The sequence below is a fragment of the Populus trichocarpa genome, chromosome 9 (assembly GCF_000002775.5).
Source record: "Populus trichocarpa isolate Nisqually-1 chromosome 9, P.trichocarpa_v4.1, whole genome shotgun sequence".
Taxonomy (NCBI): domain Eukaryota; kingdom Viridiplantae; phylum Streptophyta; class Magnoliopsida; order Malpighiales; family Salicaceae; genus Populus; species Populus trichocarpa.
Window position 1 is genome coordinate 10,818,462 of NC_037293.2, and position 27,390 is coordinate 10,845,851.

The following is a 27,390-nucleotide window of genomic DNA, read 5'->3' on the forward strand; positions in this document are numbered from 1 at the left end:
CAATAAACGATAATATCTTATTCATTTAAAAGAAAAAAAATACAGCTACATACAAAAGCATAAACTTGTATCGAAACACTTAATTTGACAAAAATACACTTATATCTTAAATCATGTTATCTCATCTTAAAACTAATATTTTTTTTTAAATATAAAATAAAAAATATATATATATTAAATGTCTTGGGCGGATCTGGTGACCAGGCCATATCCAAGAGCCTTGAGTCTGATGACTAAGAAGTCCAAAAGTTGTTGGGTCTGACTTGAGAACAAGATCCAACGTTATTCAATCTGGCTAGACGTCCTGCTAGGGCATGATCCAATGCTATTGGGTTTAGTTTAACAATCAGATTTAACGCTATTGAATCCGGTTTACGGCCAGAAAAATACTGTCTATTTACTATGAACATAAACTTATTATACAGTGGAACACACTATAGATATAGAGTGTTTCTACCACGAATAACACGGTAGCACTGAATAACATTGTTTTTTTTAATTAAAAAATATTATTGAAATTAATTTGACAGATCAATAGATGTTAGCAGGTATAAGAATATTGGTATATATAATGCATGTATCAAGAATACTAGTAAATAAAAAAATGGTTGCTGCTAGTTAATTTTAACCAACGGAGAATAAAACTAGGATTTAATTAAAAAGCATGTCACATTACTTTCTAGTAACATAAATTAGTTTAGCTTTGGCCCCAATATTATTCAATCAGCATCCCTTCACCTCTCTCTCCATCCCTATAAAGCAAGGAAAGTGGCCCTACCGTCCTTCACTTTAATATTATTCAAACATTACTTTCTACTATTTCTTTATTTTTTTTATTTTATTAGGGTATGTTTGGCAGTGTGATAACGGTTGCTTTTTAAATAACTTTTCGTGCCGAAATGCATGTCAATGATACTTTTTTATTTTTTAAAAATCATTTTTGATATCAGTACATTAAAACGATTTAAAATATACAAAATATATTAAAAAAAAATTTAAATTTTATTAGAACGTGGTTTCAACCGCGTTACCAAACGCTTCCTTAATCACTCCTCTCTATTCCTTGGAATATTGATGTTGACGAGATAATCCCAGTCTTGATTCTCTCACCTTTACAGCTCCCTGGCTGCCTACACAGACCGAAGCTATTTTGTTCACCAAACGCGAGGATGGCATCCATCATTGATGTGTTTTTACTTTTAAGCATAAAGAGGTTATTTGTTTTATATTTTAAAAAATTATTTTATATTTTAAATTAATTTTATTTTGATATTTTTAAATAGTTTTAATGTTGTGATATTAAAAATAATTTTTTAAAAATAAAAAATATTATTTTAATATATTTTCAAATAAAAAATACTTTAAAAATAATTGCTACCATAATATCATACACCATGCATTAAAAAAAAAACAGTTCTTTTACATCCCTGACTTTTTAAATCTTTAAATTTCAGAATTCTTAATGAAGATTTTGTACTTAGTTGATGTTTTGAACACCTGGTTTGGGATCCAATGGCAAGTCAACTAGATTCCAAATCCGTCTGATAGACGAAGTTTAATGATAATACTTATTATACATATTTTAAATTTTAAAAATGAAAATACATCTCAATATATAAATATTTAAATAATAAAACAACTTCCTTATAAAATAAAAAATATATATCTATTTGCTACGAGAATATTACTGAATATATAAAATAGAAAGCATGCGTGGCTTAGTTTTAAGTGTGGTTTTTACTTAAAAAAACAACTCTGATCTAGCCGTTAGACAGATAAAAAAAAATTCCTCAGAGAATTATTCAGGTCACACGTCATCAATCCTCTTTTCAAGAAAATATCTGCAGACGTTTACAAATTCCAAGAATTCTTAGTTAATCAACAATTAATTAAACTACTAACCAAGCTTAGTTTAATTTAAGAAAATAATAATAATAATAATGAAAAAGACAATAATCTCTTTATTCTCTCTTATATCTCCCCCATGTCCATGGGTCACAGACACGCACTTCACTTCACTCTCAACTTATTCTTCCATGGCTCCATTTCTCTCCTCTTCCCTCCCCCTCCTCCTCCTCTCCTTTCTCCCTCTCCTCTCCCTATCCTTCTCCACCGTTGATCAACCCTACAAAACCTACATCATTCGCATTGACTCTCAATCTAAGCCCTCCATTTTTCCCACTCACTACAACTGGTACACCACTGAATTCACTAGCACCCCACAAATCCTCCACACTTACGACACCGTTTTCCATGGCTTCTCCGCCATACTAACAACAGACCGCGCCGCCACTCTCAGCCAACACCCATCAGTCCTCGCCGTGATCGAAGACCAACGGAAACAACTCCACACCACTCGGTCTCCTCAGTTTCTTGGACTCAGAAACCAACGTGGGCTCTGGTCGGATTCTAATTATGGTTCTGATGTTATCATTGGCGTTTTGGATACTGGGATCTGGCCTGAAAGACGGAGCTTCTCGGATGTCAATCTAGGGCCGGTTCCTGGCCGGTGGAAAGGAATTTGTGAAGCTGGCGAAAGATTTACAGCAAGAAACTGCAACAAGAAGCTGATCGGTGCCCGTTTTTTTATCAAAGGACATGAGGCAGTAGGTGGGGCTATGGGACCGATTAGTCCTATCAATGACACTCTGGAGTTTAAGTCTCCGCGTGATGCCGATGGTCATGGGACTCACACGGCATCAACTGCGGCAGGAAGGCATGCGTTTCGTGCTAGCATGGAAGGTTTTGCAGCGGGGATTGCGAAAGGGGTAGCTCCGAAAGCACGTTTGGCTGTGTATAAAGTTTGCTGGAAGAATGCAGGATGTTTTGATTCTGATATTTTAGCTGCTTTTGATGCTGCTGTTAAAGATGGAGTTGATGTCATCTCGATTTCCATTGGTGGTGGTAATGGGATTTCGGCGCCTTATTATCTTGATCCGATTGCCATTGGTGCTTATGGAGCGGCTTCTAGAGGGGTTTTTGTGTCGTCTTCGGCTGGGAATGATGGGCCTAATTTTATGTCAGTTACGAATCTTGCTCCTTGGATTGTTACTGTTGGTGCTGGAACAATTGACAGGAGTTTCCCTGCTGTTGTTGTTCTTGGTAATGGGAAGAAATTATCTGGTGTTTCGCTATATGCTGGTTTGCCATTGAGTGGTAAAATGTATCCTCTGGTTTATCCAGGGAAATCAGGGGTTTTGGCAGCGTCACTGTGTATGGAAAATTCGTTGGATCCTAAGATGGTGAGAGGGAAAATTGTTGTTTGTGATCGCGGAAGTAGTCCAAGAGTGGCTAAAGGTTTGGTTGTTAAGAAAGCTGGAGGTGTTGGTATGATTCTTGCTAATGGAGTTTCTAATGGTGAAGGATTAGTTGGTGATGCTCATTTAATTCCTGCTTGTGCTCTTGGTTCCGACGAGGGTGATGCTGTTAAGGCCTATGTTTCATCAACGTCGAATCCGGTTGCTACTATTGCTTTCAAGGGTACCGTGATTGGAATCAAACCAGCTCCTGTTGTTGCTTCGTTTTCAGGTAGAGGACCAAATGGAATAAGCCCGGAGATTCTTAAGCCGGATTTGATTGCTCCTGGTGTGAACATTCTTGCTGCTTGGACTGATGCTGCTGGTCCAACTGGATTGGAATCAGATCCACGAAAAACTGAATTCAACATCCTTTCTGGCACTTCAATGGCATGTCCTCATGTAAGTGGCGCGGCAGCCTTGCTTAAATCTGCTCACCCACATTGGAGTCCAGCAGCGATTAGGTCTGCAATGATGACTACCGCGAATACATTCAATAATCTAAACCAGCCAATGACCGATGAGGCCACTGGAAAGGTGTCGTCACCATATGATTTGGGTGCAGGACATCTCAATCTTGATCGAGCAATGGATCCAGGGCTTGTTTATGATATTACAAACAATGATTATGTGAACTTTTTGTGTGGAATTGGATATGGGCCAAGAGTAATTCAGGTGATCACACGATCACCTGTGAGTTGTCCAGTGAAGAAACCATTGCCAGAGAACCTCAATTACCCTTCTCTTGCAGCGCTGTTTTCAAGCTCAGCTAAGGGAGCATCAAGCAAGACATTCATTAGAACAGTCACCAATGTGGGTCAACCAAATGCCGTTTATCGTTTTACAACCCAAGCTCCGAAAGGGGTTACAGTGACAGTGAAACCACGAAAATTGGTGTTCACTGAGGCCGTGAAGAAGCGGAGCTTCATTGTAACCATAACAGCCGATACCCGGAATCTGATCATGGGTGATTCGGGTGCTGTATTCGGGTCAATTTCGTGGTCGGATGGGAAGCACGTTGTTAGGAGTCCCATTGTGGTGGCCCAGATAGATCCCTTGTAAGCCTGCTACTCTCAATCCGATCATGTCTTTTTGATCGATAATGTTGATTAGTAGGTGGTTAAGCACGTGCTTACTGCTTATATAGCAATAGAGAGTGTAAGGCAGCTTAAGTGTAGAACTTGCTACGCATAAGAGTGTGGCTACCCTTCTTTCTGTGGCTGCCATGTTAGGACCAAGGCCAAGAACTGGTTTACAGGGGTGGCTAGTGTGAGTTTTTTTTTTTTTTTTTTAACCTTTTTTCATTGTTAAATTATATCTGTTACCATCCTTTTCTTTCATGTAATGTTGTATGTATAAACTTGACAAGTTTATATAAGCAATATTTTAATGGATAGTAGTCATTTTGATGTTTTTGAAGACTGTTTGTTTTTATAGAATTTTTTTTTTAATTTTTAGATTGTTTTGATAGGTTGAAATTAAAAATAAATTTTTAAAAATAAAATAATATTATTTTATTATATTTCTAAAAACAAATTTAAAGAATAATTTTTTAATCGTTAGTGCAGCGTAATTTGTGTTTTTCATAGCTAATAGCTCGTATGGAAGCCGGTTGAAAATTTTAATTTTTTTTTATTAAAAATTAATTTTTTTATATGTTTTGGATCATTTTAATGACTTGATTTTAAAAATAATTTTTAAAATTATTTGAACTTTATACCTTTAAAATAAATTTAAATCATGTTAAAATTAAAGATATAGAATGATATATTCCTTCAGTCTTCATTATCTCTATGTTTCATATCTTCATGTATCAAGAAAATAATTAAACATTATAGTTGGGGATGTTTAAAGATTTTCTCTATCTTTCATATATCTTATATCAAGACAATAATTAAATGTTATTATTTTGATGGGGAAGTTTGAAATGTTATTTTTTTTTTAAAAAAAATTGATTGTAAATATAATAAAATAATAATAATTTTATTTTTTAAAATTTATTTTTAATAACAACACATCAAATCAATATAAAAACATAAAAAAAATTCAACAAAACTATAGTTGAACTTCAGCTGCAAACAAACACGAGCTTCATTAGATTGCGGCACTGATGCTGGCTTTATTAAAGCTTTTTATTGAACAACACAAGTCAATAAGGCAATAGGTTGTATAGGAAGCAACTGTCTACATCAATGGTCTGTTTGAAACTTGGAGTTTTACTAGTTTCTTTTGTTGACTTCTTGTCATGACTTTTTTATTTTTTTAGTCATTGGTAATGCGGTTTGCACCGTCTTTTTTAAATTTTAAATTTTTTAATGTTTTTAAATTATTTTAATATTAAAAATAATTTTTAAAAAATAAAAAAATATATTTTTAAATAAAAAATATTTTAAATCATAATAACTAATACAATATCAAACAAATCCTAAAAATGTGTCGAATAAGCTTATGCATGCTTGGATTATTAACTCTTGGGAAACAAAATATCTTATAGAAAATATGGAATGTGGAATTGTCACCCACCAGATATTCTTCTCAGAGGTGGATGATTAGTGAGATTTCATATGCTTTAGCTTTTTTAGTGTTTTAGGGCTGATATTTTAGATAAATTTTGATGTTAAAAATTATTTTTAAAAAATAAAAAGATATTATTATAAAAAATAAACTTAAAATACAATCATACCCTTTTGTATATTATTTATCCTATGTTTTGATCATGTATTAAACATGTAGGGTTATGCAATAATGCACATGTACAAATATAATATAATTAACTCTAACAACCACATGGTATGTATTATTACTTATTGGAATCATCATGTATTTTAAAATCTTAAAATGGAATTTCTACTGCCCTCTGAAAAACCCAGCAACAGAGGAAGGAGTTGTATGATCTGTTGCATAAGAATATTCATGAGATTGAGATGATTGGATACTGTATTCCAAGACCATAAATGTTTTCTCTTCATTTATTTCTCCCTTTTCTTTCCTTAGATGTCTATCTTTTGGAGATGTTTTCGCCAGAATTGTATTGGTCTCGTTGGATGTTCTATCAGAGGGAAACTGGCTGGTTGATTGAGATTGTAGGGCCTGACAGAGATCAATCATCCATGCTTTTAACCTAATTTATATCACCTATACAAGTCCCAGAAAGAGGCCCCATTTTACCTTGTTACATTTCATGCATTGATTATAAGAACGTGGATGATGTTTCCTGTGATGGAAACTGGCCTTTCTGTAAGCACTGGAAGGAACAGTGGTATAAAACTGGTGGATCACATTAACCGAATCTGCTCCTACCATTTAGCCATAATCATGGGCTGGCCATTTGTACCAAGGAAAGAACTCGATTATATATTTCATGCATGTGGATGGATAAAATTCATCATACTTGATGGGGATGGCTAGCTAGTTGCAGCTTCAAAAAGCATGGTTTATGCAGTGTTACAGCATCTTAGATAATAATATAAATTATATCTTAAAATTTTATCTAATAATTTAAGTTATTGGGTGGAGATGGTTCTTTATCATAGTATCAGAACCTTAATGATCAAACAGTCACGAAGTCGAATATCATCATCCCTATTTATTTGATAAAAATTAAATACAAGGTAATGTGGTTCTGTACAAGTTTTAAATCCAAAGAACTTTCACTTGAACGAGTATATTAGAGAATAATATAAATTATATCTTAAACCTCACTTAACAACTTAAGTTATTGGATTGAAATGATTTTTTAATAGAGCTAAACAAAGTAATTTGAGAAGTAAAAGATTTGTTAGCAAGTTTTTTATATATTTTTTTGCCTCAAACCTTAGTCAGAGAGCTTTTCTTTTGAATATTGTGAGCAATTTTCTAACCACAATTAAACCCCATGGTTCCAGTTTATTAATGAACCATGCCGACAATTGTGAATTATTTTCAAAGCATCGTAAGAGAATCGGAAACTTAAGCAGCACTTGATCAGATAAAATACACCTATCTAGATCAAACCAATGAATAAAGATGCGAGTGGTGCACCTTGTCTACGCAAACTCAGCCAGGAATCCATTGCAAATGACCTGTAATTGTTTACTTTTTCCCGACTAAATTATATGGATCCTGGGGCTGGAGCAGGCTCTGTGAGCTTGAAACCACAAATCAAGGTGAAAGCTAGCTTTCAACAAGATCTTACCTACTAAAAGCAGCTTGGATTCTTGGCTTTTAAGTGGGAAAGCAATGTGTTAATATAGTTCTTAATGAAATGTTTTTGGAACCACTACGTCTTTGTGGTTTGTAACAATCCCATAGAATCATCTCAGCTGCCTAAAAAATTGACTCTTCGGGATGTGAGGGTTTGGTGGGCCGGGATCCTACAGCTCAGATTACATGTGGCATAAACAAATTAATAGGATTATTTGATTGATACAATTTTTGTTTTATTATCTGAGAATGAATATTCAACAACTCACAGTGCCTTGATATACATTTTCATGCATCACCCATGACCGTATGCTTTGTGTGCTAAGTCCATTCATGAAGGATAAGATAAAAGCTAAAGAAGCTTTCTTTTCATTATGAATACAGTTGTATTCGTGACAAGGGGAAAAAACAAAGAAGAACAGCAAGAACATAAGCTTCTGCAAATATGTAAGACATAGTTTTCATTATTGAACGGGAGATCAAATGAAAGGGTTTTCTCTCTCAAACAGTGATGTCAAATACAATACAAAGGTTAAATCCACTAACCTCAATGGCATTTTGCATCTTTTACTACACATGTACGCATATGCACAAGACAGGTCAATTTAGGAAATGAAGCAACTTAATATTCTCTCAATGAAATAGGATGTTAAATCTTCGAACACCAGAAAATGTTTCATATAGCATCGACAGAAAATGTGGAGGATGACAAGGTGGGATCCTAGTTACCAATCCAATTAAAGGGCTGAGATGTGGACTTTGCAACACCCGCGTCTGTGCAAGGAGTAATATGAAACGGGAATATGGACTTGAAACAATTTGTTCCATTAAATATTCCATCCATCCAGGGATAATCTGGAGGCATTCAAATCATCAGTTCATATTTAATGCTCAATGGCATTAGTTACCAATGCAAACGCAAGAAATAGGGGCAATCGCAGCATCTAATAAGTCTGTGCAAGGAGTTATTTGAAAGAAGACAGATCAGCCATGACTCATTTCATGGAATATACCTCCATCCCCGGACAACCTGGAGGCATTCCTGTCAATCCAAATTTTCTGTGACCATTTGCAGAGCTATCAAATTCCGAGTCATATATACAGGCAGCCTTCCAAAATATTCTTCACAAAATACCAAATGACGATCAACTACAGTCATGTGGAATCACATTTAGGAAGTGAACCCCTTCCTCTGCGTGCTCAACCTCAAATTCTCAGCAGTTCATGGATCGACCAGGCCAGCGGATTGGTTTGTTTTTTCCGAGTGAAGTTAAAAATCAGTTTACTGTAGCTTATTGACAAGCAGGAGGTACACATATTTGGACCCTTCTCCTCTAAAATTTTTCGATTAATCAAATCCACCTGTATCAGATAAATAGCCTGATCTCATTAGCATGTCAACGACACACTCACAAGGATCTTGGCTTGGACTTGTTTTACTTGTTTTATATCCTTCATTATCTGGCTAAATATCACCATAACATCCTTAAACGAACCCTGCATGATTACCAGCACTCAAAATGCACGATTACGATGCACTATCAGGATCTTCCCCACAATTCCACATCTCATGGAAGAGAGAAAAAACTCTCCATGGCCATTGATCCTGTAGCCATTTATAATAGCATTCCAAGAAACCAATCCTGGACTCTTCAATTCATGGACACACTTTGTACGCACCGAGTCATAAAAGCCTTCAGTGCTAACAAGCACTCCAGCTAAGGATAGAATTGGTAACCAGACCCGTTTTTCACATTTGGTAAAATGAACTCATGGAATTTTGGCGAAACCCATTTGTCGCATACCCAGGAATTGCAATAGAACAAGAAATTGTCTTTCTTTGAGAATCAAACAGTTCCCCATGAAATTCTACATGACCAGAAGCGACTGATCAGGAGTTTTGAATAGTTTAATGAAGTAATGCTAGAACATTGACGTTCGCATGAATTAGAGTGTTGTTGAGATGCAAAATAGCAAATCCTCTCTGAATTTGCTTGTAAGCCATGTAATTTCTAAGAGCTCTTACCTTTAACTGTAAGGCTGTGGTGCTTGTAGCGAATGTGTTTGGAAGTATAATTGTGATATTTTTTTAAAGTATTTTTTATTTAAATATATTAAAATAATATTTTTTTTAAAATATCTAAAAACATAAAAAAATATTAATTTAAAATAAAAAAATTTAAATATTTTCAAAAACATTTTTAAAACATAAAAATAAAAAAAATCAGCTGTTATCCTATAATAAATACTATGGTCTTGAGCCAAAAATCCAGACTTTTCTTTATGGGCTTATGGAAGGCATTGGATGGATTACATGGGTTTTAGGCTAACATAGCCCAGTAGCTATTGATAGAGCCCAGACCAACTCTTTCTTGTTGCGCGACTGAACAGGCTGAACCAAATTTATGCCCCAAAATTGGAGGGTGTTTTTGTGAGAAGGCCTTGAAATTCAAAAATTCTTTTTTTTCTATTTCGATTTTGAGAATATTTCTCAGTTAATTTCTATATAAAAAGATAAGATCTTTCCTGTTCGAGTTTTACATGAAAAGATTAGCATTTAGCATTATCGTAGTAGATGGTCTCTAAGAAACGTAGCGTGGTGACAAAGAATTTGAGATCTGCACAGCAGGTCTAGAGTTCGAGTCAGGACGTGCACCTTTTGTAAGAGCCCGAGACAACCAGCCGGGGTTTTACTCACTCACCTAAACCCACAAAATACGCTTTTCAGGAGATAGAATTTCTTCCAATCCAAAAAAAATAATTAATCGTAGTAGATGGAAAGGCAGGAATAAAGTAGAAATGTTGAGAGATAAGTTAGATTTTTTTTATTCAACAATAATAAGAGATATTTTTGAGTCCATTAAATATCTGATTGAGAATACATTAGTTTTTGCTTTCCAGTTTTTTTTAAAAAAAAATATTAAATTGATATTTTTTAGTATTTTTTAATAATTTTAATATGTTAATATTAAAAATAAAAAATATTATTTTTAATATTTTTTCAATTAAAATATATTTTAAAAAAACATTATACATAGCATTACCAAGCATCCTTTAAAATTTAAATTCAACCACGACTGGGTTTCTTTTACACAAATATTACAGAAACAATGAATATTTATGGATTAAATTTTATATTATCTTATACCCAAACTCAAAATAAGTATCCAAGTCCAATTTGAACTTGAACTTGAACGAGCATGATTTGATTTTTTTATACAGAACCCAGCTTTACTGGATATCCATGAATGATGAACCAGCCCTGAAAATGAAAGATACAGTTTACAAAATATGAACTTATCTATAATTTACTTACCCCTACGTGTAGCTTAATTAATCACACAAAGATGCTTAAATTGATACAAATCCCTTAAGATTCAAAGCACCTGTCCAGCAATCAGGCCGTCATCTTAAATAAAATCTGACAGCTGACAAGATACGGTTCCACACGGCCAGCTCCTAAGTATGCCACGTGGCTGTTTTGTTTTGTTTTGTTCCTCAAAGCTCCCAATCGACACGGCTTCTAATTCCTTCGATCTTAAGATCACAGAAGCCTTTAAAATCCCCCCACCAACCTGACATCCCTCACTCCCTGTCTCTTCCGAAAAATCTTTCTTACCGAATGTATCTCTAAAGCGCAATTCTCTCTACCCGCAAGTCATTCTCTCAAACCCAGAAGCCATGTCTACTTCTACTTCGTCCTCTTTGTATCCTAATATTGACATGAAAGACGTGGCACACAACAACAAGAACGAGGCGGTTTCACCACTGGGTTCAAACTCCGAAGCCCATGAAGAAATCTTGATCAAAATCCCAGGATCAATCGTTCATTTAATTGAGAAAGATCGTAGTGTAGAATTGGCTTGTGGTGACTTCTTTATTGTGAGTCTTAAACAGGGTGAAACCACTGTTGCTGTTTTTGCTCGTGTAGATGATGATATTCGGTGGCCTTTAGCTAGAGATGAGGCAGCAGTTAAGCTTGATGAATCACATTACTTCTTTACTCTCCGTGTGCCTGAAAATGAATCGGATGGGGGTGAGTTAAATAAGGGAGAGGTTGAGTTGTTGAATTATGGGGTATCTTTTGCTTCGAAAGGCCAAAAGGGCTTGTTGAAGAAGTTCGATAAGATATTGGAATCTTATAGTTTGTTTTCGGTGCAAGAAGTGAAGAAGAGTGGAGGGAAGTCGAAGGTAATTGATTGGAATGTAGCGAAGGAGATATCGCCGGATGACTTAGAGAAGAATAAAGAATTGATGGAGAAGAGTTCTGCTGCGTATTGGACAGTGTTGGCTCCTAATGTGGAGGATTATAGCTCGTGTATTGCTAGGACGATTGCGGCCGGGTCAGGGCAGCTGATTAGGGGGATTTTGTGGTGTGGAGATGTGACAGTGGATAGGTTGAAGTGGGGCGATGGGTTCTTCAAGAAAAGGATTCGTAAGAGTAAGGATTCAGATATTAGTCCAGGGACTTTGAGGAGGATCAAAAGGTTTGTTTTTCAACGTTGATTATTGATTTAATTTCTGATTTTAAAGGTTTCAATTCTATTTTTTGCACATTTAGCCATCTAGTTTTGCTATTTATTTAAGAAAATTGATTATTAGGATAGGCTGTTCTTATTATTCTTTGTTCGTGGAAGTGGTATGGTTAAAACAAAAGAAGCATGTTCTTTGAATTTTGGAGTTGCTTTGCTATGCATACTTGTGTTCATCTCTGCATTTTAAAGGTGTAAAAATAATTTTTAATATGCTTGTTTCCTCTCTTTGATTTGGGTGACTCAATATCGAGCAGTACGAACTGAAATATGATTTTATCTTGGGATATTTGCAGGGCAAAGAATTTGACAAAAATGTCAGAGAAAGTGGCTGTTGGGATTCTTTCGGGGGTTGTCAAAGTCTCTGGATCTGTTACAAGTCCAATTGTGAACTCTAAAGCGGGCAAGAAATTTTTTAGCCTATTGCCTGGTGAAGTTATTCTTGCTTCCTTGGATGGATTTAGTAAGTGATTCATTCCCAATTGTTTGGTTTATTTTTTCTCAATTTGTGTGGTTGCTGAACTGGAATCTAACTCACAATACTGTTTCCTCCCCGTGTCTTTGGTGTGCTTGTGCAGTCAAGGTGTGTGATGCTATTGAAGTTGCTGGAAAGAATGTCTTGTCAACCTCATCAGCTGTCACAACTGGACTTGTCTCACACAGGTATATCTTAATCTAACTCTTAAATTGACGCTCCACTTGAATCATCCTTATCACGATCAACTTTATCGTCCCTTCCATTGCTTTCATTCAAATAATTATACCGTTGCTGGCAAGTTGGAATTAAAATTTGTGGTGATTCTGTTCCTCTGTAATGGAATCTTTATGTTTCTATAAGGTTTCTAGTTGCTTTAGAGACAGGTCCTTTTCCACTCATCTAGGTATCTGGCCGCCAGTGGCATATACAGAATCTTACCTTAATCTTTTGCCACTTTGCATCTTGCATTGACATAGTGTTAGAACACTACAGTTCGTGAATGTGCTTTGGCTGGATAGAGCTGGAGTAGATTTTAGATGAGATATAGTCTGAATCGAATAGTGTACTTTCTGTGCTTCTACATGAGTACGCATTTGATGTTATGATTGGATATTTCCTTTACAGATATGGAGAAGATGCTGCAGAGGTAACACACGAAGGGCTTGATGCTGCAGGACATGCTATTGGCACTGCTTGGGTTGTGTTTAAGATAAGAAGGGCTCTTAATCCGAAGAGTTTCTTCAAAGCAACAACTCTTGTAAAAGATACTGCAAAGGCAAATGCGGCTAAAATGAAGGCTAGTAAAAACAAGAAGTAAAAGACTAAAGTCAACTGGTCTTGTTAGGTTTTATTTTATTTTATTTTTTTAGTCTGTTTATGGGAACAAGGGTTAGGAAATACCATGAGGCTTCTTTTGGCCTGTAGAATTTTTTAAGGCTAGGGGTTCGTTGGTAGTTTGTCAGGGAATGCAAATCTGTAGTTGTATGTTTGATTTTGTTCACTTACCTAATGGATGATTCAAGGAATCGAGTTTGTGCTTCTTCGTTTCTTTTACCTGAATCTTAGCAATGGTTTTCTCATACATATTTAATGTTGTGCGATAGCCTAATTGCTTGAGCTAGTACATCTTTTGAGGATAGCATTAAGTTGAACAAGGGAGGCTTAACTTATTTTGATCAAACAAGAGTTCCTTGAATCTGCAGTTAAGCACCTGAGATAGCACTTGCACGGAATAAGATGGGTATTGGTGGCTGACAAAAGGAAATCTGTCTTGAATTTTTTGGAGATTGGAAAGGATACATTTCAGTCCATGCAGGACTCTTAAGTTCTTCAATTAATATACTTAGTGACACAACTTGACGAATTCCCTTCTTGAAATGCGTACTACCGATCCATAGCTCTCTCAGTAACTAGTTTTAAATGGCTTGTAAGTTTTGAGATCCAAGACAACCCCGGCAACAGACCCAACAGCTGCGGCTATGGTGATCATGAGGCAAGTCATACTGAGAATCTGGAGCCCTATCCACTGGCTTGTCCATCGCCCAATCTTCTTCTGAGAAATGTACATCTCAATGGGAAAGAAAACTGTCAATGGCCAGAATCCCATGGAACCGAGGAGTCCAACAACATCATTGAAGAAGGGCATGAGCATGGCTATTAAAGTTGTCAGCATAACAAATATTGTTCTCCATACTAGCCGGAAGAAGTTCAGCTGGTACACACCATAAAAGGGGATGGGTACCTCATATTCTGCTGTCACAAAATCGCTCTTAGGCCACTTCCGAGCACTCCATTTTTCTACAAATGCAAACAATGGCTGGCAATAGACCTGCAAGAACACCATGGAAAAATCAACATGAAACTCGAATCTTGTTATTAATTCAGAACTTGTAAGGTTATCATTGCTTGAAATACCAGACCTGATAAGCACCAACAAGATGAACAACGATTGCAACATTAGCGATGTCTAATAGCCAGTAGGGGTTGTAGAATCCAAAGCCAGTCAAAAGATTTCCAGGGGCCAAATCACCAAAAGCTGCATAGCCCATGCATCCACAGAGTAAGTAGAAAATTGTAGTTATAATGATGCTAAATAAAGTTGCTTTCTTCATGGTTTTGTATTCTGCAGGTGGAGATCTTATTGTATCCTGCAAATGAAAAGGCAAGCACAGGTATCAATTGTTGGACTACTAAATTTACCCTCAATGACTGTTCCATAAAATGTAGTCAAAGTATTACCTGAATTTCGATGAGGATAATGGAGAACGAGTAAGCAAAGGCAATGGCTCCAAGAGCTTGCAAACTTCTCCATAGTTTCTGTGTAGAAGTAACTGGTCCAGCATGTGTTTCCGTCCCTATACTGATACCAGTCAGGCTTCCTTTGAAGGTTCCATTTCCTGCAAATGCGAGTGCAGAGGTATTCTTTGAACTTCATTATACACACGACTCAACTTCCTATGCTTGTACTAAGTCTTTCCATTTAATATCTTTGCTGCTGAAGTTATTTCTAGATTTGATCTGTTTCGGTAAATAATGAATAATGAGATAATCAGAATCACAATGATGTAATTATTTTTGTATACCTGCAACTTTGCCTATACCAAGACCCAAACCAACTGTAGAATATGTGAAAGACATTATAGCAGCCACTATAGAAAGCCACCATACTTGATCAAAGTCTGGTATCTGAGAAAATAAGATCTCTATGATTCCAAATGTTATCATAAACCCATTGCTTGACATATGACATGGATCTTTTCCTCCACTGCTATGGAAACAGTTTGATCTCTTTATTGCCCTAAAATCAACAGAAAAATATTTCAAATATCAACGGTTATTGTGTACGTGATTTAACGTTCATTACAAGTAGAAAGCAATATGAAACTCACATCATGCTGACTGATGCTGCAATCGTATAACCAATAGCAACACCAAACAAATTCAAGTATTGAATCAATCCACATAACATCACCTTCCGTCCTCCTGCAGCCGACACAGAGATATTTTCACCATCATGCTCATGATTATAATGACAATTTAGCCAGCTGAAAATGATGGGGAGTATATTCTTACCCAAGTAAGATTTGACAGCATCCATGTAGGTGTAATTTCTCTGTCCCGTGACAGGGTCGCCAGACCTGTAGCACTGTGCTAGTAGATTCGAAGTGTAGAGATTTACAAATGCAAATAGGACCATAACAGCTGGTCCTGCAACCCAACCGAGCTGCGCTATGGCCCAAGCCAATGATAGGACTCCTGACCCTATAACAGCAGTGATTATATGGGAAGATGAAGTCCAGAAATTTCCTGCACCATCAAATTTTTAACCCTTACTAAACGAAATTAACTAAGTGCCCAAAGAGTAAGAAAACCATCCAAATTCACAAACAATAGTTTGATATTCAAGACAATGTTTACCTGTTCTTTTCAAGCGACCATCATCATCAAAGCACTTTGAGTAATTGGATTGAGGGTTGATAGCTTCACTCTCACTAACTTTAGGCTGGACTTCCACCTCTAAGTAGTGCCTGATATCATGCCTTTCATCTGCCTGAAACATTGATGGACACACATATGAAGTATAAGGAAGGCAAGATATTAGTATTTCTAAAGAAGAATTAAAGTGTACATCTCATTTTGATCACAACATACCACTCCATGGTGGATTCTGCTAGGCATAGTTCGACTCCTAGGCAACATGGTTCTAAAAAACAGATACGGAGAAAGAAAGAAAGGGATTAGAAGGATTGTTGCAAACAGAGAAAGGTGTTTCAAAAAATGATATGGTAGGAAAATAAGGCAGAGAGAGCTAGATGGAGGGTGATTGATGGTGCAAAATACGGAGAGAGTTAGGCTTTATATACTGGGATCAAAAGTGGTGCCACACGCGTCGTGAAGAATCATGTAACACGCTCGCCTTCTTAGTGCATGTTCAAAAATGTCCTATCAAATTTGAATCAAAATGGAAACAGTACTATAAATACACTATTAGTGATTCCTAGTTTCACATAGCTTCTGCCCTTATAACTTTTGTGATAATCACAGCGTGCACACTTGCTGAATCTTGAGTCCTGGCCTTCTGGGTCCTTACCAAATACCACCTCTGCTGTCTCCAAGCATACTGTGAGTTATGTATGACATCATGAGAAGGCAGAACAAGACCTTAAACTTTAAGAAAATATCTCTAAGCATCAATAAAAAGCTAAGCATATTCACTCCAATTCAAGCATTGGCAAGGTGGCAAAGCAGTTTAATAGAGTTCTTTACATCTGCTAGATTATGCTCTAGTGATTGCTTGCAGGTGGTTCGATATCCTGATGCATCATGCACCACAAAGAAGAAAAAAACTTGGAACTTGTTGTTAGAAGGTAATATAAAATCATTCTTGAAGCTTCATCTAACATTTTAAGTTTTTTAATTCAATGACATAATATCTAAATCTACATGACCAACACCCTTGATGATGTTTCAAAAATCCAACTAGTCTAGGAATAGAAATAGAGCTCCCAGGTTGAACAATCGGTTAATCAATTGATCTTGACAATCTTCTTCATTTTCCTTAGCCAAGATAGTTGATAGTTTATACTTGGTTCTTGATAGGCCAAAACTGCTCGTGGCTAATACCTGCAAAAGGTCTTTTTTGGTGGAGGTGTGGACTCTTCGATGCTTAAATAAGTATTTTTTTAGAAAAAAAAAATACATGAATATTCTAGAGAGAAATGATCTGAAAATATATATACAATAAAGAATGAAGATCGTGAACCTTTGTTCTGAAGGTCTCATTGTGTATTTATAGCCCATGAGTCTTTTTATAAGAAGAAGAATCTGCAGTGAAATTACCTTAATAGCATTTAATGAGGGATAAACATCACTTACATCTATATTAATGTTAGATGGGAATATGGTGAGTCCTTAAAGGACTTTTACATATCTAAATAAGTGTATAAAGATTAGAGTTTAAGACGTTAAATATAACTAAGTTTATAGAGATTGAGTTCTTCCTCAAAATTAGATTCAAGAGAGGTCGGTCATTCGTCTCTTATTGAATTGCTCATTCAATGAGCATTCTCAATATTATGCCTTGAAGAGGACTCAAACCTCCACACTCTTTAGCACGAGATTTTGAGTCTCGCGTGTCTATCATTTCACTACCAAGGCATTTTGCAAGTGAATCGTATTCCATGAATATGATATCTATCTAGTGTGATGTATGGAATATATGACAAAGGTGGAGTGTTGGAGTATTTCAATTGATCGGTCATGTCATATAGGCCCGAGTCAGACCTCCAATTGCTTCTATTTGAATTATTCGGAAGATGTCTTATCTATATTATATATAAAAAACAGACAATCAAACTTATTTCTCGATTCAATAGAAGCCAAAAGAGGTGAATAAAATAGGGAATAGGGTCCCAAATAAGAAGAGATATATATATAAAAACAGAATTATCATCATAATTATTGTGAAGAAATATTCACAATAATTAACCTAAGACAATTTATTTGTGAAAATGTATGTATGACAAAAAGGAATCACACCTAAAATCAGGTCAAATTCTAATTGTTCATGCCGACTCTGTAATACCAAGATTGGTTAAGCCCTATTTGGCCACTCCAGGAGCAACTATTCATGGCCATTATGGGGAAATCCTTTATGAAAAAGATACATTAGTTACATTTATATATGAAAAATCGAGATCTGGTGATATAACGCAGGGTCTTTCAAAAGTGGAACAGGTGTTAGAAGTGCGCTCAATTGATTCAATATCAATAAACCTAGAAAAGAGAGTGGAGAATTGGAACGAGTGTATAACAAGAATTGTTAGAATTCCTTGGGGATTCTTGATTGGTGATGAGCTAACTATAGTGCAAAGTCGTATTTCCTTGGTTAATAAGATCCAAAAGGTTTATCGATCCCCGGGGTACAGATCCATAATAGGCATAGAGAAATTATTGTACACCAAATAACATCAAAGGTCCTGGTTTTAGAAGATGGAATATCTAATGTTTTTTCACCCGGATAACTAATTGGATTGTTGCGGGCGGAACGAGCGATGCACGCTTTGGAAGAAGTGATATGTTACCGAACCGTATTCTTGGGAATATAAATGTATAAAGATTAGAGTTTAAGACGTTAAATGTCACAAAGCCTATAAAGACTAAGTTCTTCCTCAAAATTAGATTCAAGAGAGGTCGGTCATTCGTCATCTTAGACTTGGCGGACTGTCAAGTCCAAGCGTCTTGGGTCTCGCATATATGCCAGACCCATGTTACCTTAGTGTTAGACTTGGCATACTGTCAAGCCCAATCACGTATGAATCTAGCTATCATTGACAAGCCCCCACTTGAGACATGTTTATTTTTGTAGGCATACCCAAGAAAGGAGGGTCATAAGAGTTTTTAAAGCTTATTAAAAATATGTTTATCAACTCCCATCACCCTATTCAAATTTTAAGTATATAGAATTTCACTTAAAATAATATCTTAAAGAATAGTATAAAATCATTTCAATCCTCATCCGTGGAACTATTTTACTTCTTTATATATACACACACACACAGTTAATATTCTTGCGTTACTAGATAGAGGAAAAAAATTGAAATGCGCGTCTAAATAGATGAACAAAACACTGAAACAAGATTAAAACAACTAGATGAAGATTATAATTTTACAGTCAAGCTGATGTGGCCTGGATGCTGATAAGTATACAATTGCTATAATTACCAATTGAAAAAATAAAAAAGTTGGGTTAAAGTGCATATTGGTCTCTGTATCTCACAATTGCTCCTGACATCAGCAGAATGCAAGCGGACACCAGTACTTCAATAGCTTCTACTGTCAGGATGATCACCAACATGTTCATTAGCTTCTTAAGGATTTATGATTTAACGTTTGAGTTCTGGATCTAATTCTTGGATTATTTCTAAGGCGATACATCGCCATCTGTTACCTTCTTCTTCTTTTGACGTTCTCATAAGATTGTAAATAATAAGTGTAAGAAATAGACTAAACATTTTTTCTAAGTATAATTGTCTGAAATTCATATACCGAGGAGGGAATCTAATTTATTCACGACAGCAACATAAAGATATATTGCTTTTAAAACGCTGGATTTGATGATAAGAAAAGGACTGATTGCAAGGTTTTGGATTTGAATCGTAATTTTTTAAAAAATATAACAAATCTATTCCATTGTATCATTGATATCTTAAGTTTTATTTTTCATATAGTTGTGATGATGAGAGTTTTTCTCATGGTTGTTTGGAAACATGTTTGAAATCATGGTTTTTTACTTAAATTTTATTATTATTATTTTGATGTGTCGATGTTAAAAATAAAAAAAATATTATTTTGATATATTTACTAGTAAAAAAATTATTTTAAATATATATATATATATATTATAATAATATTCCTTGTCAAGTACTTTATCTTTCTAAGTATACACTTTTTTAAAATAAATAAATAAATAAACAGATAAAGATAAGATGCAAAGCATTTAAATAAAAAATCAATGGCATATATAGTTTAACAGATACCATCTCCAATGATTACAATTAACTACCCAAATAATATCATTAATTATCATTTGGAAGAACCTTCATGTCCGTTGCAGCGGGCAAAATGTGAAGCACGAAACCATCTAAAAAAAGAGTTTATTTTGTTTCTTTCCTCTTAGTGGATGGCAGTTAGGGTTTCACACTTTGATTAAAGTGGCAACACCATTCTCAATTTCCCAATAAAGGGCAAGATCCTCATCTTCTTGTTACTTTATTTCCCTTCAAGGACCGATGGAGGCATTTGAGTAGAGCCATTGATGATGAGTTTAGGTCGTCTGGAAAGTGGAGTCTTCTTTTGTGTCAACGACTAGACATCTCCGTGGAGCCATCTTATAGGTCTATACATTCTTTGATTGGAGCTTGCCCCGACAGTGCTTGCTCACCCTCTTCCCACTATCTACACCTCCCAGTACCCATCTGAGCTCAAGCTTCTGGTGTCTCAAAGATATTTTTATAGATCTACACCCGCCCTATCATTCTCCTTCCCATCAAGCATCTTCGACGAGGCAATAAAGAAATGGACACAATTAACACGCTCGGCAGGGGTAGACTGACGTTGGATCAGGAAAAGAAAAGTTAGGGATTTGCACAAACCATAAGCGAATTGAAAAGAATTAGGGATTTGAGGATTTAAAAAAAAAAAAAAAGTAAAAGAAGGACTGTTTTTGCTTTGATGTTTTAAAAGTATTTTTTAAAAAAAAAATTAAAGGGTTTTTTTTTACTTTAAATTATGTTTTTATATTATTTCGATGTTAAAAATAAATTTTAAAAAAATAATAATAATTTTAATATATTTTCAAAAAAAAATATTTTAAAAAGTAATTATGCACTTAAAAAAACTTGAAAAACATATTTTTAGCTTTATAACATGTGCAGCATTTAATGTGTTTCTTCACATATATTTTAGATTTTTTTAATTAATTTTTTTTTTTTATAGAGAGAAAAAATATTTATTATGAAGATTTAGAGTTTTTGATTATGATTTACTTGAATCTATAAAATCACAAGTCAACTTGGATATGCTTTTTATTAGATGGTGCCATGTTAATTTTTTTATATTTTTTTAATTCGAATTAATTTAAATCTTAAGTTAATCAGGTCTCATGTTAGTCACAAAGCTGATCCAAAAATTATAAACATGATACCTTCTAATTGACTTAGAGAGATCTAGAGCTTATTAATTTTGCAGCAAAGGATAAAAATTGTTTAAAAAATAGAGAAAATACGAAGTGTTAAAGATTTTTTTAGAAAAAGTATTTCGATTTTTTTAAAAATAAAATAGCCGAAATTTTCAACATTTTCAATTAAATTGTGCCAAGTTTTGAATTTTGTTTATGAACATCTATTTCCTTCAATTGGTTTCAAATATAAAATCCATTTTAAACAAAAACATATCCGAATCTCCAACAAAATCCATGAAAATTTAAAAAAAATATTAAATAATTTGGTATACTTATTCACCAACTTAAAGGATAAATATCTCAATCTATTATTCCCCTAATTATATAAAAGAGCAAAATTCATCATAACAAGTTAACAACTATCAATAAACCCCATTTTCACGAATAATTAATCTGATTTAAAGTTGTTTAAATAAATCAATAAAACAACAAAGCCCAACATAGTGCAACGATTTGGACCCAGCAATAAAAATTGGCCCATAAACATAAAAAACAATGGGGCGTGAAGCCCTAAAATAGAATAAAGTTGCAAAAACAACATCGTTTTAAGCGATCGTTAATGTTGACTTGTGCGAATTTTAGCTTCCTCTGTTAAAAAACACCCCGCAGATCTCACACTGAATAAAAGCAAGGCAAAGCAAAACGCACACTGAAAGAGAGCAAAGCAAAAAAAAGAGAAAACTGAAGCGTAGCCATGGCTCGATACGATCGTGCAATCACAGTGTTTTCACCGGATGGGCATTTATTTCAAGTGGAATACGCTCTTGAAGCTGTCCGTAAAGGAAATGCGGCGGTTGGTGTTCGTGGTACTGATATTGTCGTTCTTGGTGTTGAAAAGAAATCCACTGCTAAACTTCAAGATTCTAGGTAATTTTACTCTTTTATTTATTTTTAAATTCTGGGTTCTTCTTGATTTTGTTTGTATTTTACGTTCGTGGTGAAAAGGCGAGATTTTTTTTTATTTATTTGGGGGGGAAATTGAGGTTTAGGGTTTAATTGGGGCTTGGTTAGTAATTGATTTCTGGTTTAATCGTGATTGTTGAATGTGACGGGATTTTAATTGGCGTTGCTTACTTGTATCTACTGTGATTTGGCATTTTTGTGGTGTTTGAACTGATAATGACCTGATTAGTTCATATATGTATTGAATGAGGATTGTCAAAACTCAAAAGAAGTTATTTTGCTTCGCCGTTGATGAATTTGAATTTGGTATTATAAAGTTTTTGAAATAACTGTCGATTTTTAGTTAATTAACATGAGTAAGCCTTTTCAGTTCAAATCTTTTATTTTCTGTAGCAGCGCTGTGGAATTTGGTCTTATTTTGAATAGTCCTGTCGTATTTTGGTTTATATTGGTGTGTAGAGCTTATTTATGATGTGAAGATTGTTGTTCTTGCTGTTGTTAATTAGGGGTCTGTGTGATTTTGGACTGATTTGTAATGTCTTTGTAATGATATCTAGTGTCTTGTTTTGTGTTCAATCTGATTATTTGTGTAAATGTTATGTAATGTTTTTGCTGGTTATGTTTGCAGATCAGTGAAGAAGATTGTATCTTTGGATGATCATGTAGCACTAGTATGTGCTGGATTGAAGGCTGATGCGCGTGTCTTGATTAACAAGGCACGGATTGAGTGTCAAAGCTATAGACTCACTGTTGAGGATCCTGTAACTGTTGAATATATAACACGCTACATTGCTGGTTTGCAACAGAAGTATACACAGAGTGGTGGTGTGAGGCCATTTGGTCTTTCGACCTTGATTGTTGGTTTTGACCCACACTTGGGTGTCCCAGCTCTTTACCAAACAGATCCTTCAGGAGCATTTTCAGCATGGAAAGCCAATGCTACCGGGAGAAACTCGAACTCAATGCGGGAGTTTTTGGAGAAAAACTTTAAGGAAACTTCTGGACAAGAAACTGTGAAGTTAGCAATCCGTGCTTTACTTGAAGTAAGTTACTTCCTTTTATCCAGGTTTACATTTGAATGTATATGTTACAAATTGCCTGAGCATGCATGGTCTTCCTTGGCATTGAACTTGTGTTTTGAAGCTGCATTAACTGGTGCTTAGGGAGTAGTTCTTTTCAGAGCACATAATAGCTGGCATTAATGTTTAATAATCATTTGATTCAACTGTAAGTTATTTACTTCTGCCACTTCATAAGATTGCTATCATGCTAGTTGAATTGGTCCTAACATCATTGCAAATATAGTTGGTGTATATCCAAGTCTAGTAGAAAGGATTGCTAACAAGCCTTTTCTATACAGCCAACAGGTGTGCAGCTTATAATATTGTGGTTTTGGTTCAACCTCTATGCGTGAATTGCTGTTCTTACATGTTTGACACTGACATGTATGCTTGTTTAATGAAATGTATGCATTGTAAGCCATTGCATTTATCTCTTGCCCCATTGTCAATTTTGTTTTGAGAGCTTAAAAGTCTATGCTGCTGAAGGCTCTCCTGTATCTACCTCACAGTGAAACGCAATTTGTTTTTCTGTAAACTTGTTTGTATTTATTTTGCTAATTTCTTGATCTCTTGAGGAGCCATGCATGTATGGATTGTATGTGTTACTTCCATTACACAACAAGAGAATTAGCTAAGCAATTCTCCAGATTGCTGTAATTCATTCAAAAATCATTATACTTGGTGTGTTCCTTCTCTTGTTGTTAACGAGTTTCTTAGCTCAAACATCAGTAGTTGAAACACTACTCAATGTGCCTCTATGTGGAAATTAAACGGAGTATGCTAGCAACTTAAAACTGTGCCATTCCACATGTAACTTCTGTTAGTTTTTCATTTTTTAAGTTTGTCTACAATTTTTCAACATTCACTGAGAAATCATTATACTTGCCTGTTTCTTACCTATATTTACTTTTGTTACGTGTTCCTCCTTGGAATCAGGTTGTAGAGAGTGGGGGGAAGAACATAGAAATTGCTGTGATGACAAAAGACCAAGGGCTGCGGCAGCTAGAAGAAGCTGAGATCGATGCAATTGTTGCTGAGATTGAAGCGGAGAAAGCAGCAGCAGAAGCTGCAAAGAAAGGTCCGCCAAAAGATTCCTAGTCGTGCTGTAGTTCCAATACATCACCTCGTACTGTCCATGTGATTTAGTTTCGTCATTGCTTTATCACATTTGTTATTTTCTTTTGTCGAACGGCACCTGATTTCAAGACTCCTTCCTTTTGCGTTTCTCCTCTTATAGCCTTATCTCATTTGACATGGTGCTTTCTGCTTAATAGTAATATCGAACATGCTATTTTCAAAAGGCTGCTGAATTTGGTAATTGATATATACCCTTACTTTTAAAACCTAAAATATAAAATTTTTCGTTTGGGTTCCCAGACTGTTAAATGCTCTTCAATTGAGTTACCTGTTCATAGTTTAGCGACTCTATCAGCTATTAATAATCGAGAAAACTTGACCTTTTTCCACTAACAGCCTTAAACAAACCGAGGAAAGCAAAGAAATTGGGAAATTAATCTTCCTTTTCAAGAAACTGAGGAAAATTATGTTTCAATTTATTTAACCTTGTACATAACTCTAATCATATCCAATGAAGTTTCGATTTTGCTTTGTTTGGTTTTCACTGTTTTGTCTGTGACTATGTTTGTTGCTGCTGCTGTTAGAGGAACTGCAAATCTCCAAGATCCTCTCGTCGTTTCAGACTCACAATCCATTATTATTATTATTATTATTTAATCTTGCCTTGTATGCTAGCAATAATAATTCTCTGCTGCTTTCGCAAGGATTATGGCTATTATAACTTCACTCTCTTTTTTTTTTCCCAGAATATTCCATGCCCAGAATCACTTGACCTCCAGTATAGTAAATCGGGGACCACGGTCCAAGCATTGATTTTATCAGGGAATTCCTTGAACTCAAAGGGTTGGAAAAGGAACCTAAAACGAAACCCATAAAACTCACTCAAATCATTCCTTGACTGCTGCTATATTAATAATTCCCTATAGACAGTGGAAGAAATTTTTTTCATATTCCCAATTAGTAAGGGCTGGAATCCTTTTTTGTCACGGATAACAAGACTACTCTTGTTTCTTTAATAAATGTGATACAAGTAGCTCGAGGATTTTGGTATGCAACCAAGAATAAGATGAGTTCTTGCAAATAGTAAGTTCAATTTTAATTAAGAACATTTTACTGTCCTTGTATTACTGGAGTAGAAATTTTGAATTTTGTCCCCATAACATTGTTGGACATAAAAAAAAAAACAAAGTCCCCATGATTAACTGTTGAATATTTTTCACTTTTAAAGAGTTGAATTGTTAAATATTTGGTTTTTTTTATTATACCTCTAATTACTAAATTTTTTTAATCCTGGGAAATATTGAAAAGTAATTTCAAAATAAATAACATGTTATTAGTTATACTTTTTTAATACTTAAAAATGTTAAATGGGATATTATCTCTAAGAGAGAGAGAGAGAGTATTTTTTTTAAAAATAAAATTCTCAGAAGCATTCAGCCCAATTGGCAAACTTTTGTAGGTTTATACAGCCCAAATGCATTAGCCTATTTCATAACCTTTCATAACGCAGAAAACATAACCTTTCATTATATTCCATCCCCACCTCCATCAATTTCGAGTGGACCAGCACCATATGTACAAGACTCCATTAATTTAGGCAATTCACCCATGTCAATTTCTAGGAAAAGAATAGAAAAAAAATGGAGACGCTACAAACCTCAACCAAAGTAGTACAAATTGAGGATCCCATCCAACAGAAAAGGGAAATCCGGCCAATTAGCTCAACACGTTCTTTGTTCTGTAAAAATCAAGCTAACTCACGTTTCTGGCTAATGCTTCTCATAGAATTTCATTCTGAAAAACCAAAAATAGAGTGGAGCATTCCGTACCTTGTAAATCCCACTTCTACCTTTGATCAAGAAACAAGAAAGTTGACAACAACGCATTTTTAGACTGAAATAAGCATCAAACTGACAAAGTCACCACCATGAAGACAACGAAGATGTCACAGAAACATTTTTATTGACAAATCATTTGTACCTTTCCCAGTAAAACAAGAGGCAAGGGGGTCCCTTGAGGAACTGAACTGGACTAATAAGACCGTGCAGATCGTTGACAAACTGCAATTAGACAAGGTCAATAAGCATGATAAAATTTCATTCATTCTACTAGTTCTTTCTGGGAACCAAATGGACAACCAAATTAAAGGACTTTTGGCTTCCATTTACCGAACAAATACACATGGTTTTGGTTGCAGAAAGAAATACAGGAAAGAACCTCTTCGTTTCCTAGATTTGAAGGGATATAAAGAAAGCCAGATGAAATCCAACTCAATCATATCTAATAAGTACATTATAAGTCTTACCTTAAAAAGACGGAAAACTTTCCGAGCTAAGCTGGTTGATTTGTCAACATTTTGGGCAGTACCAGCTTGTCCATCACTCAAAAATTTTGAACCATATTGAATTGCCCTACAAATCTTGTCCCTGGCTTCAGCCTTGTTCAGATACAGAACTATAAGAGCGAGTTCTGCTCTTGTTGCATCGAGTGTACTCATCTTTTACCCGGATCAAACCTGCAAAGTCAAATACTGAACAATTGTTAGAACTCAAGAAATAATAGAGTTCAACAGCATTGAACATAGACAAAGCACATTCTAACACGACAAAAGTGAAAAGAAATACATCAACAAAACCCAGAAAATTCATCTATAAGGCAAGAAATTCATGATGTGTTTATAGCCAATTAATCTTATCATTTCGTAGAGAGGAGAGATTAGAGTGTAATTTTATATTTGTGATATTTTAAGTTATATTCTACTTAAAATAATACGTATTGAATCAGTATAAAATACTAAAAGACCCAAGTAAAATTCTAGAAAAATCTCTCACGAGTGTTGGACTTGAACCCATTAGAGATGAGAAATGGATCCAGATATGCTATATGGACCCAAGCATGTTGGACAAACCCGAGCCCAATGGATATTCTTATTGGGTTTATTTTGAAGGAATTTTTTATGTCTGTTTTAAAGAATTTTTTTAATTCATTTTATTTGAGTTTTCACCCTATCTTTGGAGCAAATCCATGCTCGCTAGCTATAAGCATAGCAATTCATGTAAACATAAAGAAAGGATGTAAATTTTAGGATTAAGATACTATAATAAAATGGATTATAAATATT

The 27,390-nt window shown here is 35.0% G+C and overlaps 4 protein-coding genes and 1 pseudogene across 5 annotated transcripts; 3 read left to right on the plus strand and 2 right to left on the minus strand.

Annotated features, from left to right (window-relative positions):
- The first annotated feature begins 1,990 nt into the window (after positions 1-1,990).
- Positions 1,991-4,715, plus strand: LOC7472126 (subtilisin-like protease SBT1.6). The gene has a single exon (XM_002313680.4). It carries the CDS (start codon positions 2,037-2,039, stop codon positions 4,356-4,358), a length of 2,322 nt encoding a protein of 773 aa, XP_002313716.1. The 5' UTR covers positions 1,991-2,036; the 3' UTR covers positions 4,359-4,715.
- Positions 4,716-11,045: 6,330 nt separating this feature from the next.
- On the plus strand, positions 11,046-13,526 carry LOC7494253 (protein EARLY-RESPONSIVE TO DEHYDRATION 7, chloroplastic). Its single transcript, XM_002313679.4, has 4 exons — positions 11,046-11,965; positions 12,307-12,473; positions 12,589-12,673; positions 13,113-13,526. The coding sequence occupies exons 1-4, from the start codon at positions 11,160-11,162 to the stop codon at positions 13,303-13,305; spliced, it is 1,251 nt and encodes a 416-aa protein (XP_002313715.2). The 5' UTR covers positions 11,046-11,159; the 3' UTR covers positions 13,306-13,526.
- A 209-nt stretch (positions 13,527-13,735) lies between these two features.
- Positions 13,736-16,509, minus strand: LOC7472125 (amino acid permease 3). Of its 2 annotated transcripts, none has more exons than XM_002312931.4 (8): positions 16,140-16,509; positions 15,906-16,038; positions 15,561-15,794; positions 15,377-15,470; positions 15,071-15,285; positions 14,727-14,884; positions 14,408-14,635; positions 13,736-14,316 (listed from the first exon to the last, which is right to left on the minus strand). In XM_002312931.4, exons 1-8 carry the CDS (start codon positions 16,185-16,187, stop codon positions 13,891-13,893), a joined length of 1,536 nt encoding a protein of 511 aa, XP_002312967.3. In that variant the 5' UTR covers positions 16,188-16,509; the 3' UTR covers positions 13,736-13,890. The 2 variants fall into 2 exon arrangements, with proteins under 2 accessions (XP_002312967.3, XP_052311727.1); XM_052455767.1 differs by having other exon boundaries at positions 15,906-16,034; positions 16,136-16,509.
- A 5,282-nt stretch (positions 16,510-21,791) lies between these two features.
- LOC7494252 (proteasome subunit alpha type-7) lies at positions 21,792-24,492 on the plus strand. The gene is made up of 3 exons (XM_002313678.4): positions 21,792-22,095; positions 22,760-23,174; positions 24,129-24,492. Exons 1-3 carry the CDS (start codon positions 21,923-21,925, stop codon positions 24,288-24,290), a joined length of 750 nt encoding a protein of 249 aa, XP_002313714.1. The 5' UTR covers positions 21,792-21,922; the 3' UTR covers positions 24,291-24,492.
- A 1,167-nt stretch (positions 24,493-25,659) lies between these two features.
- Positions 25,660-27,094, minus strand: LOC18102163 (peroxisomal membrane protein 11D-like; annotated as a pseudogene).
- Between the last annotated feature and the right edge of the window lie 296 nt (positions 27,095-27,390).

What these genes read in the sequence shown, in the direction of transcription:
- LOC7472126 (XM_002313680.4), top strand. Translation starts at nt 2,037, where the DNA reads ATGGCTCCATTTCTCTCCTCTTCCCTCCCCCTCCTCCTCCTCTCCTTT.
- LOC7472125 (XM_002312931.4), bottom strand. Translation starts at nt 16,187, where the DNA reads ATGTTGCCTAGGAGTCGAACTATGCCTAGCAGAATCCACCATGGAGTG. An exon ending in TGGTATAGGCAAAGTTGCAG is followed by an intron (nt 14,885 to 15,070) that starts GTATACAAAAAT and finishes TCGCATTTGCAG; the next exon opens with GAAATGGAACCTTCAAAGGA. An exon ending in TTATCCTCATCGAAATTCAG is followed by an intron (nt 14,636 to 14,726) that starts GTAATACTTTGA and finishes TTTCATTTGCAG; the next exon opens with GATACAATAAGATCTCCACC.
- LOC7494253 (XM_002313679.4), top strand. Translation starts at nt 11,160, where the DNA reads ATGTCTACTTCTACTTCGTCCTCTTTGTATCCTAATATTGACATGAAA. An exon ending in ACTTTGAGGAGGATCAAAAG is followed by an intron (nt 11,966 to 12,306) that starts GTTTGTTTTTCA and finishes GGATATTTGCAG; the next exon opens with GGCAAAGAATTTGACAAAAA. An exon ending in TGCTTCCTTGGATGGATTTA is followed by an intron (nt 12,474 to 12,588) that starts GTAAGTGATTCA and finishes GTGCTTGTGCAG; the next exon opens with TCAAGGTGTGTGATGCTATT.
- LOC7494252 (XM_002313678.4), top strand. Translation starts at nt 21,923, where the DNA reads ATGGCTCGATACGATCGTGCAATCACAGTGTTTTCACCGGATGGGCAT. An exon ending in GCTAAACTTCAAGATTCTAG is followed by an intron (nt 22,096 to 22,759) that starts GTAATTTTACTC and finishes TTATGTTTGCAG; the next exon opens with ATCAGTGAAGAAGATTGTAT. An exon ending in CAATCCGTGCTTTACTTGAA is followed by an intron (nt 23,175 to 24,128) that starts GTAAGTTACTTC and finishes CCTTGGAATCAG; the next exon opens with GTTGTAGAGAGTGGGGGGAA.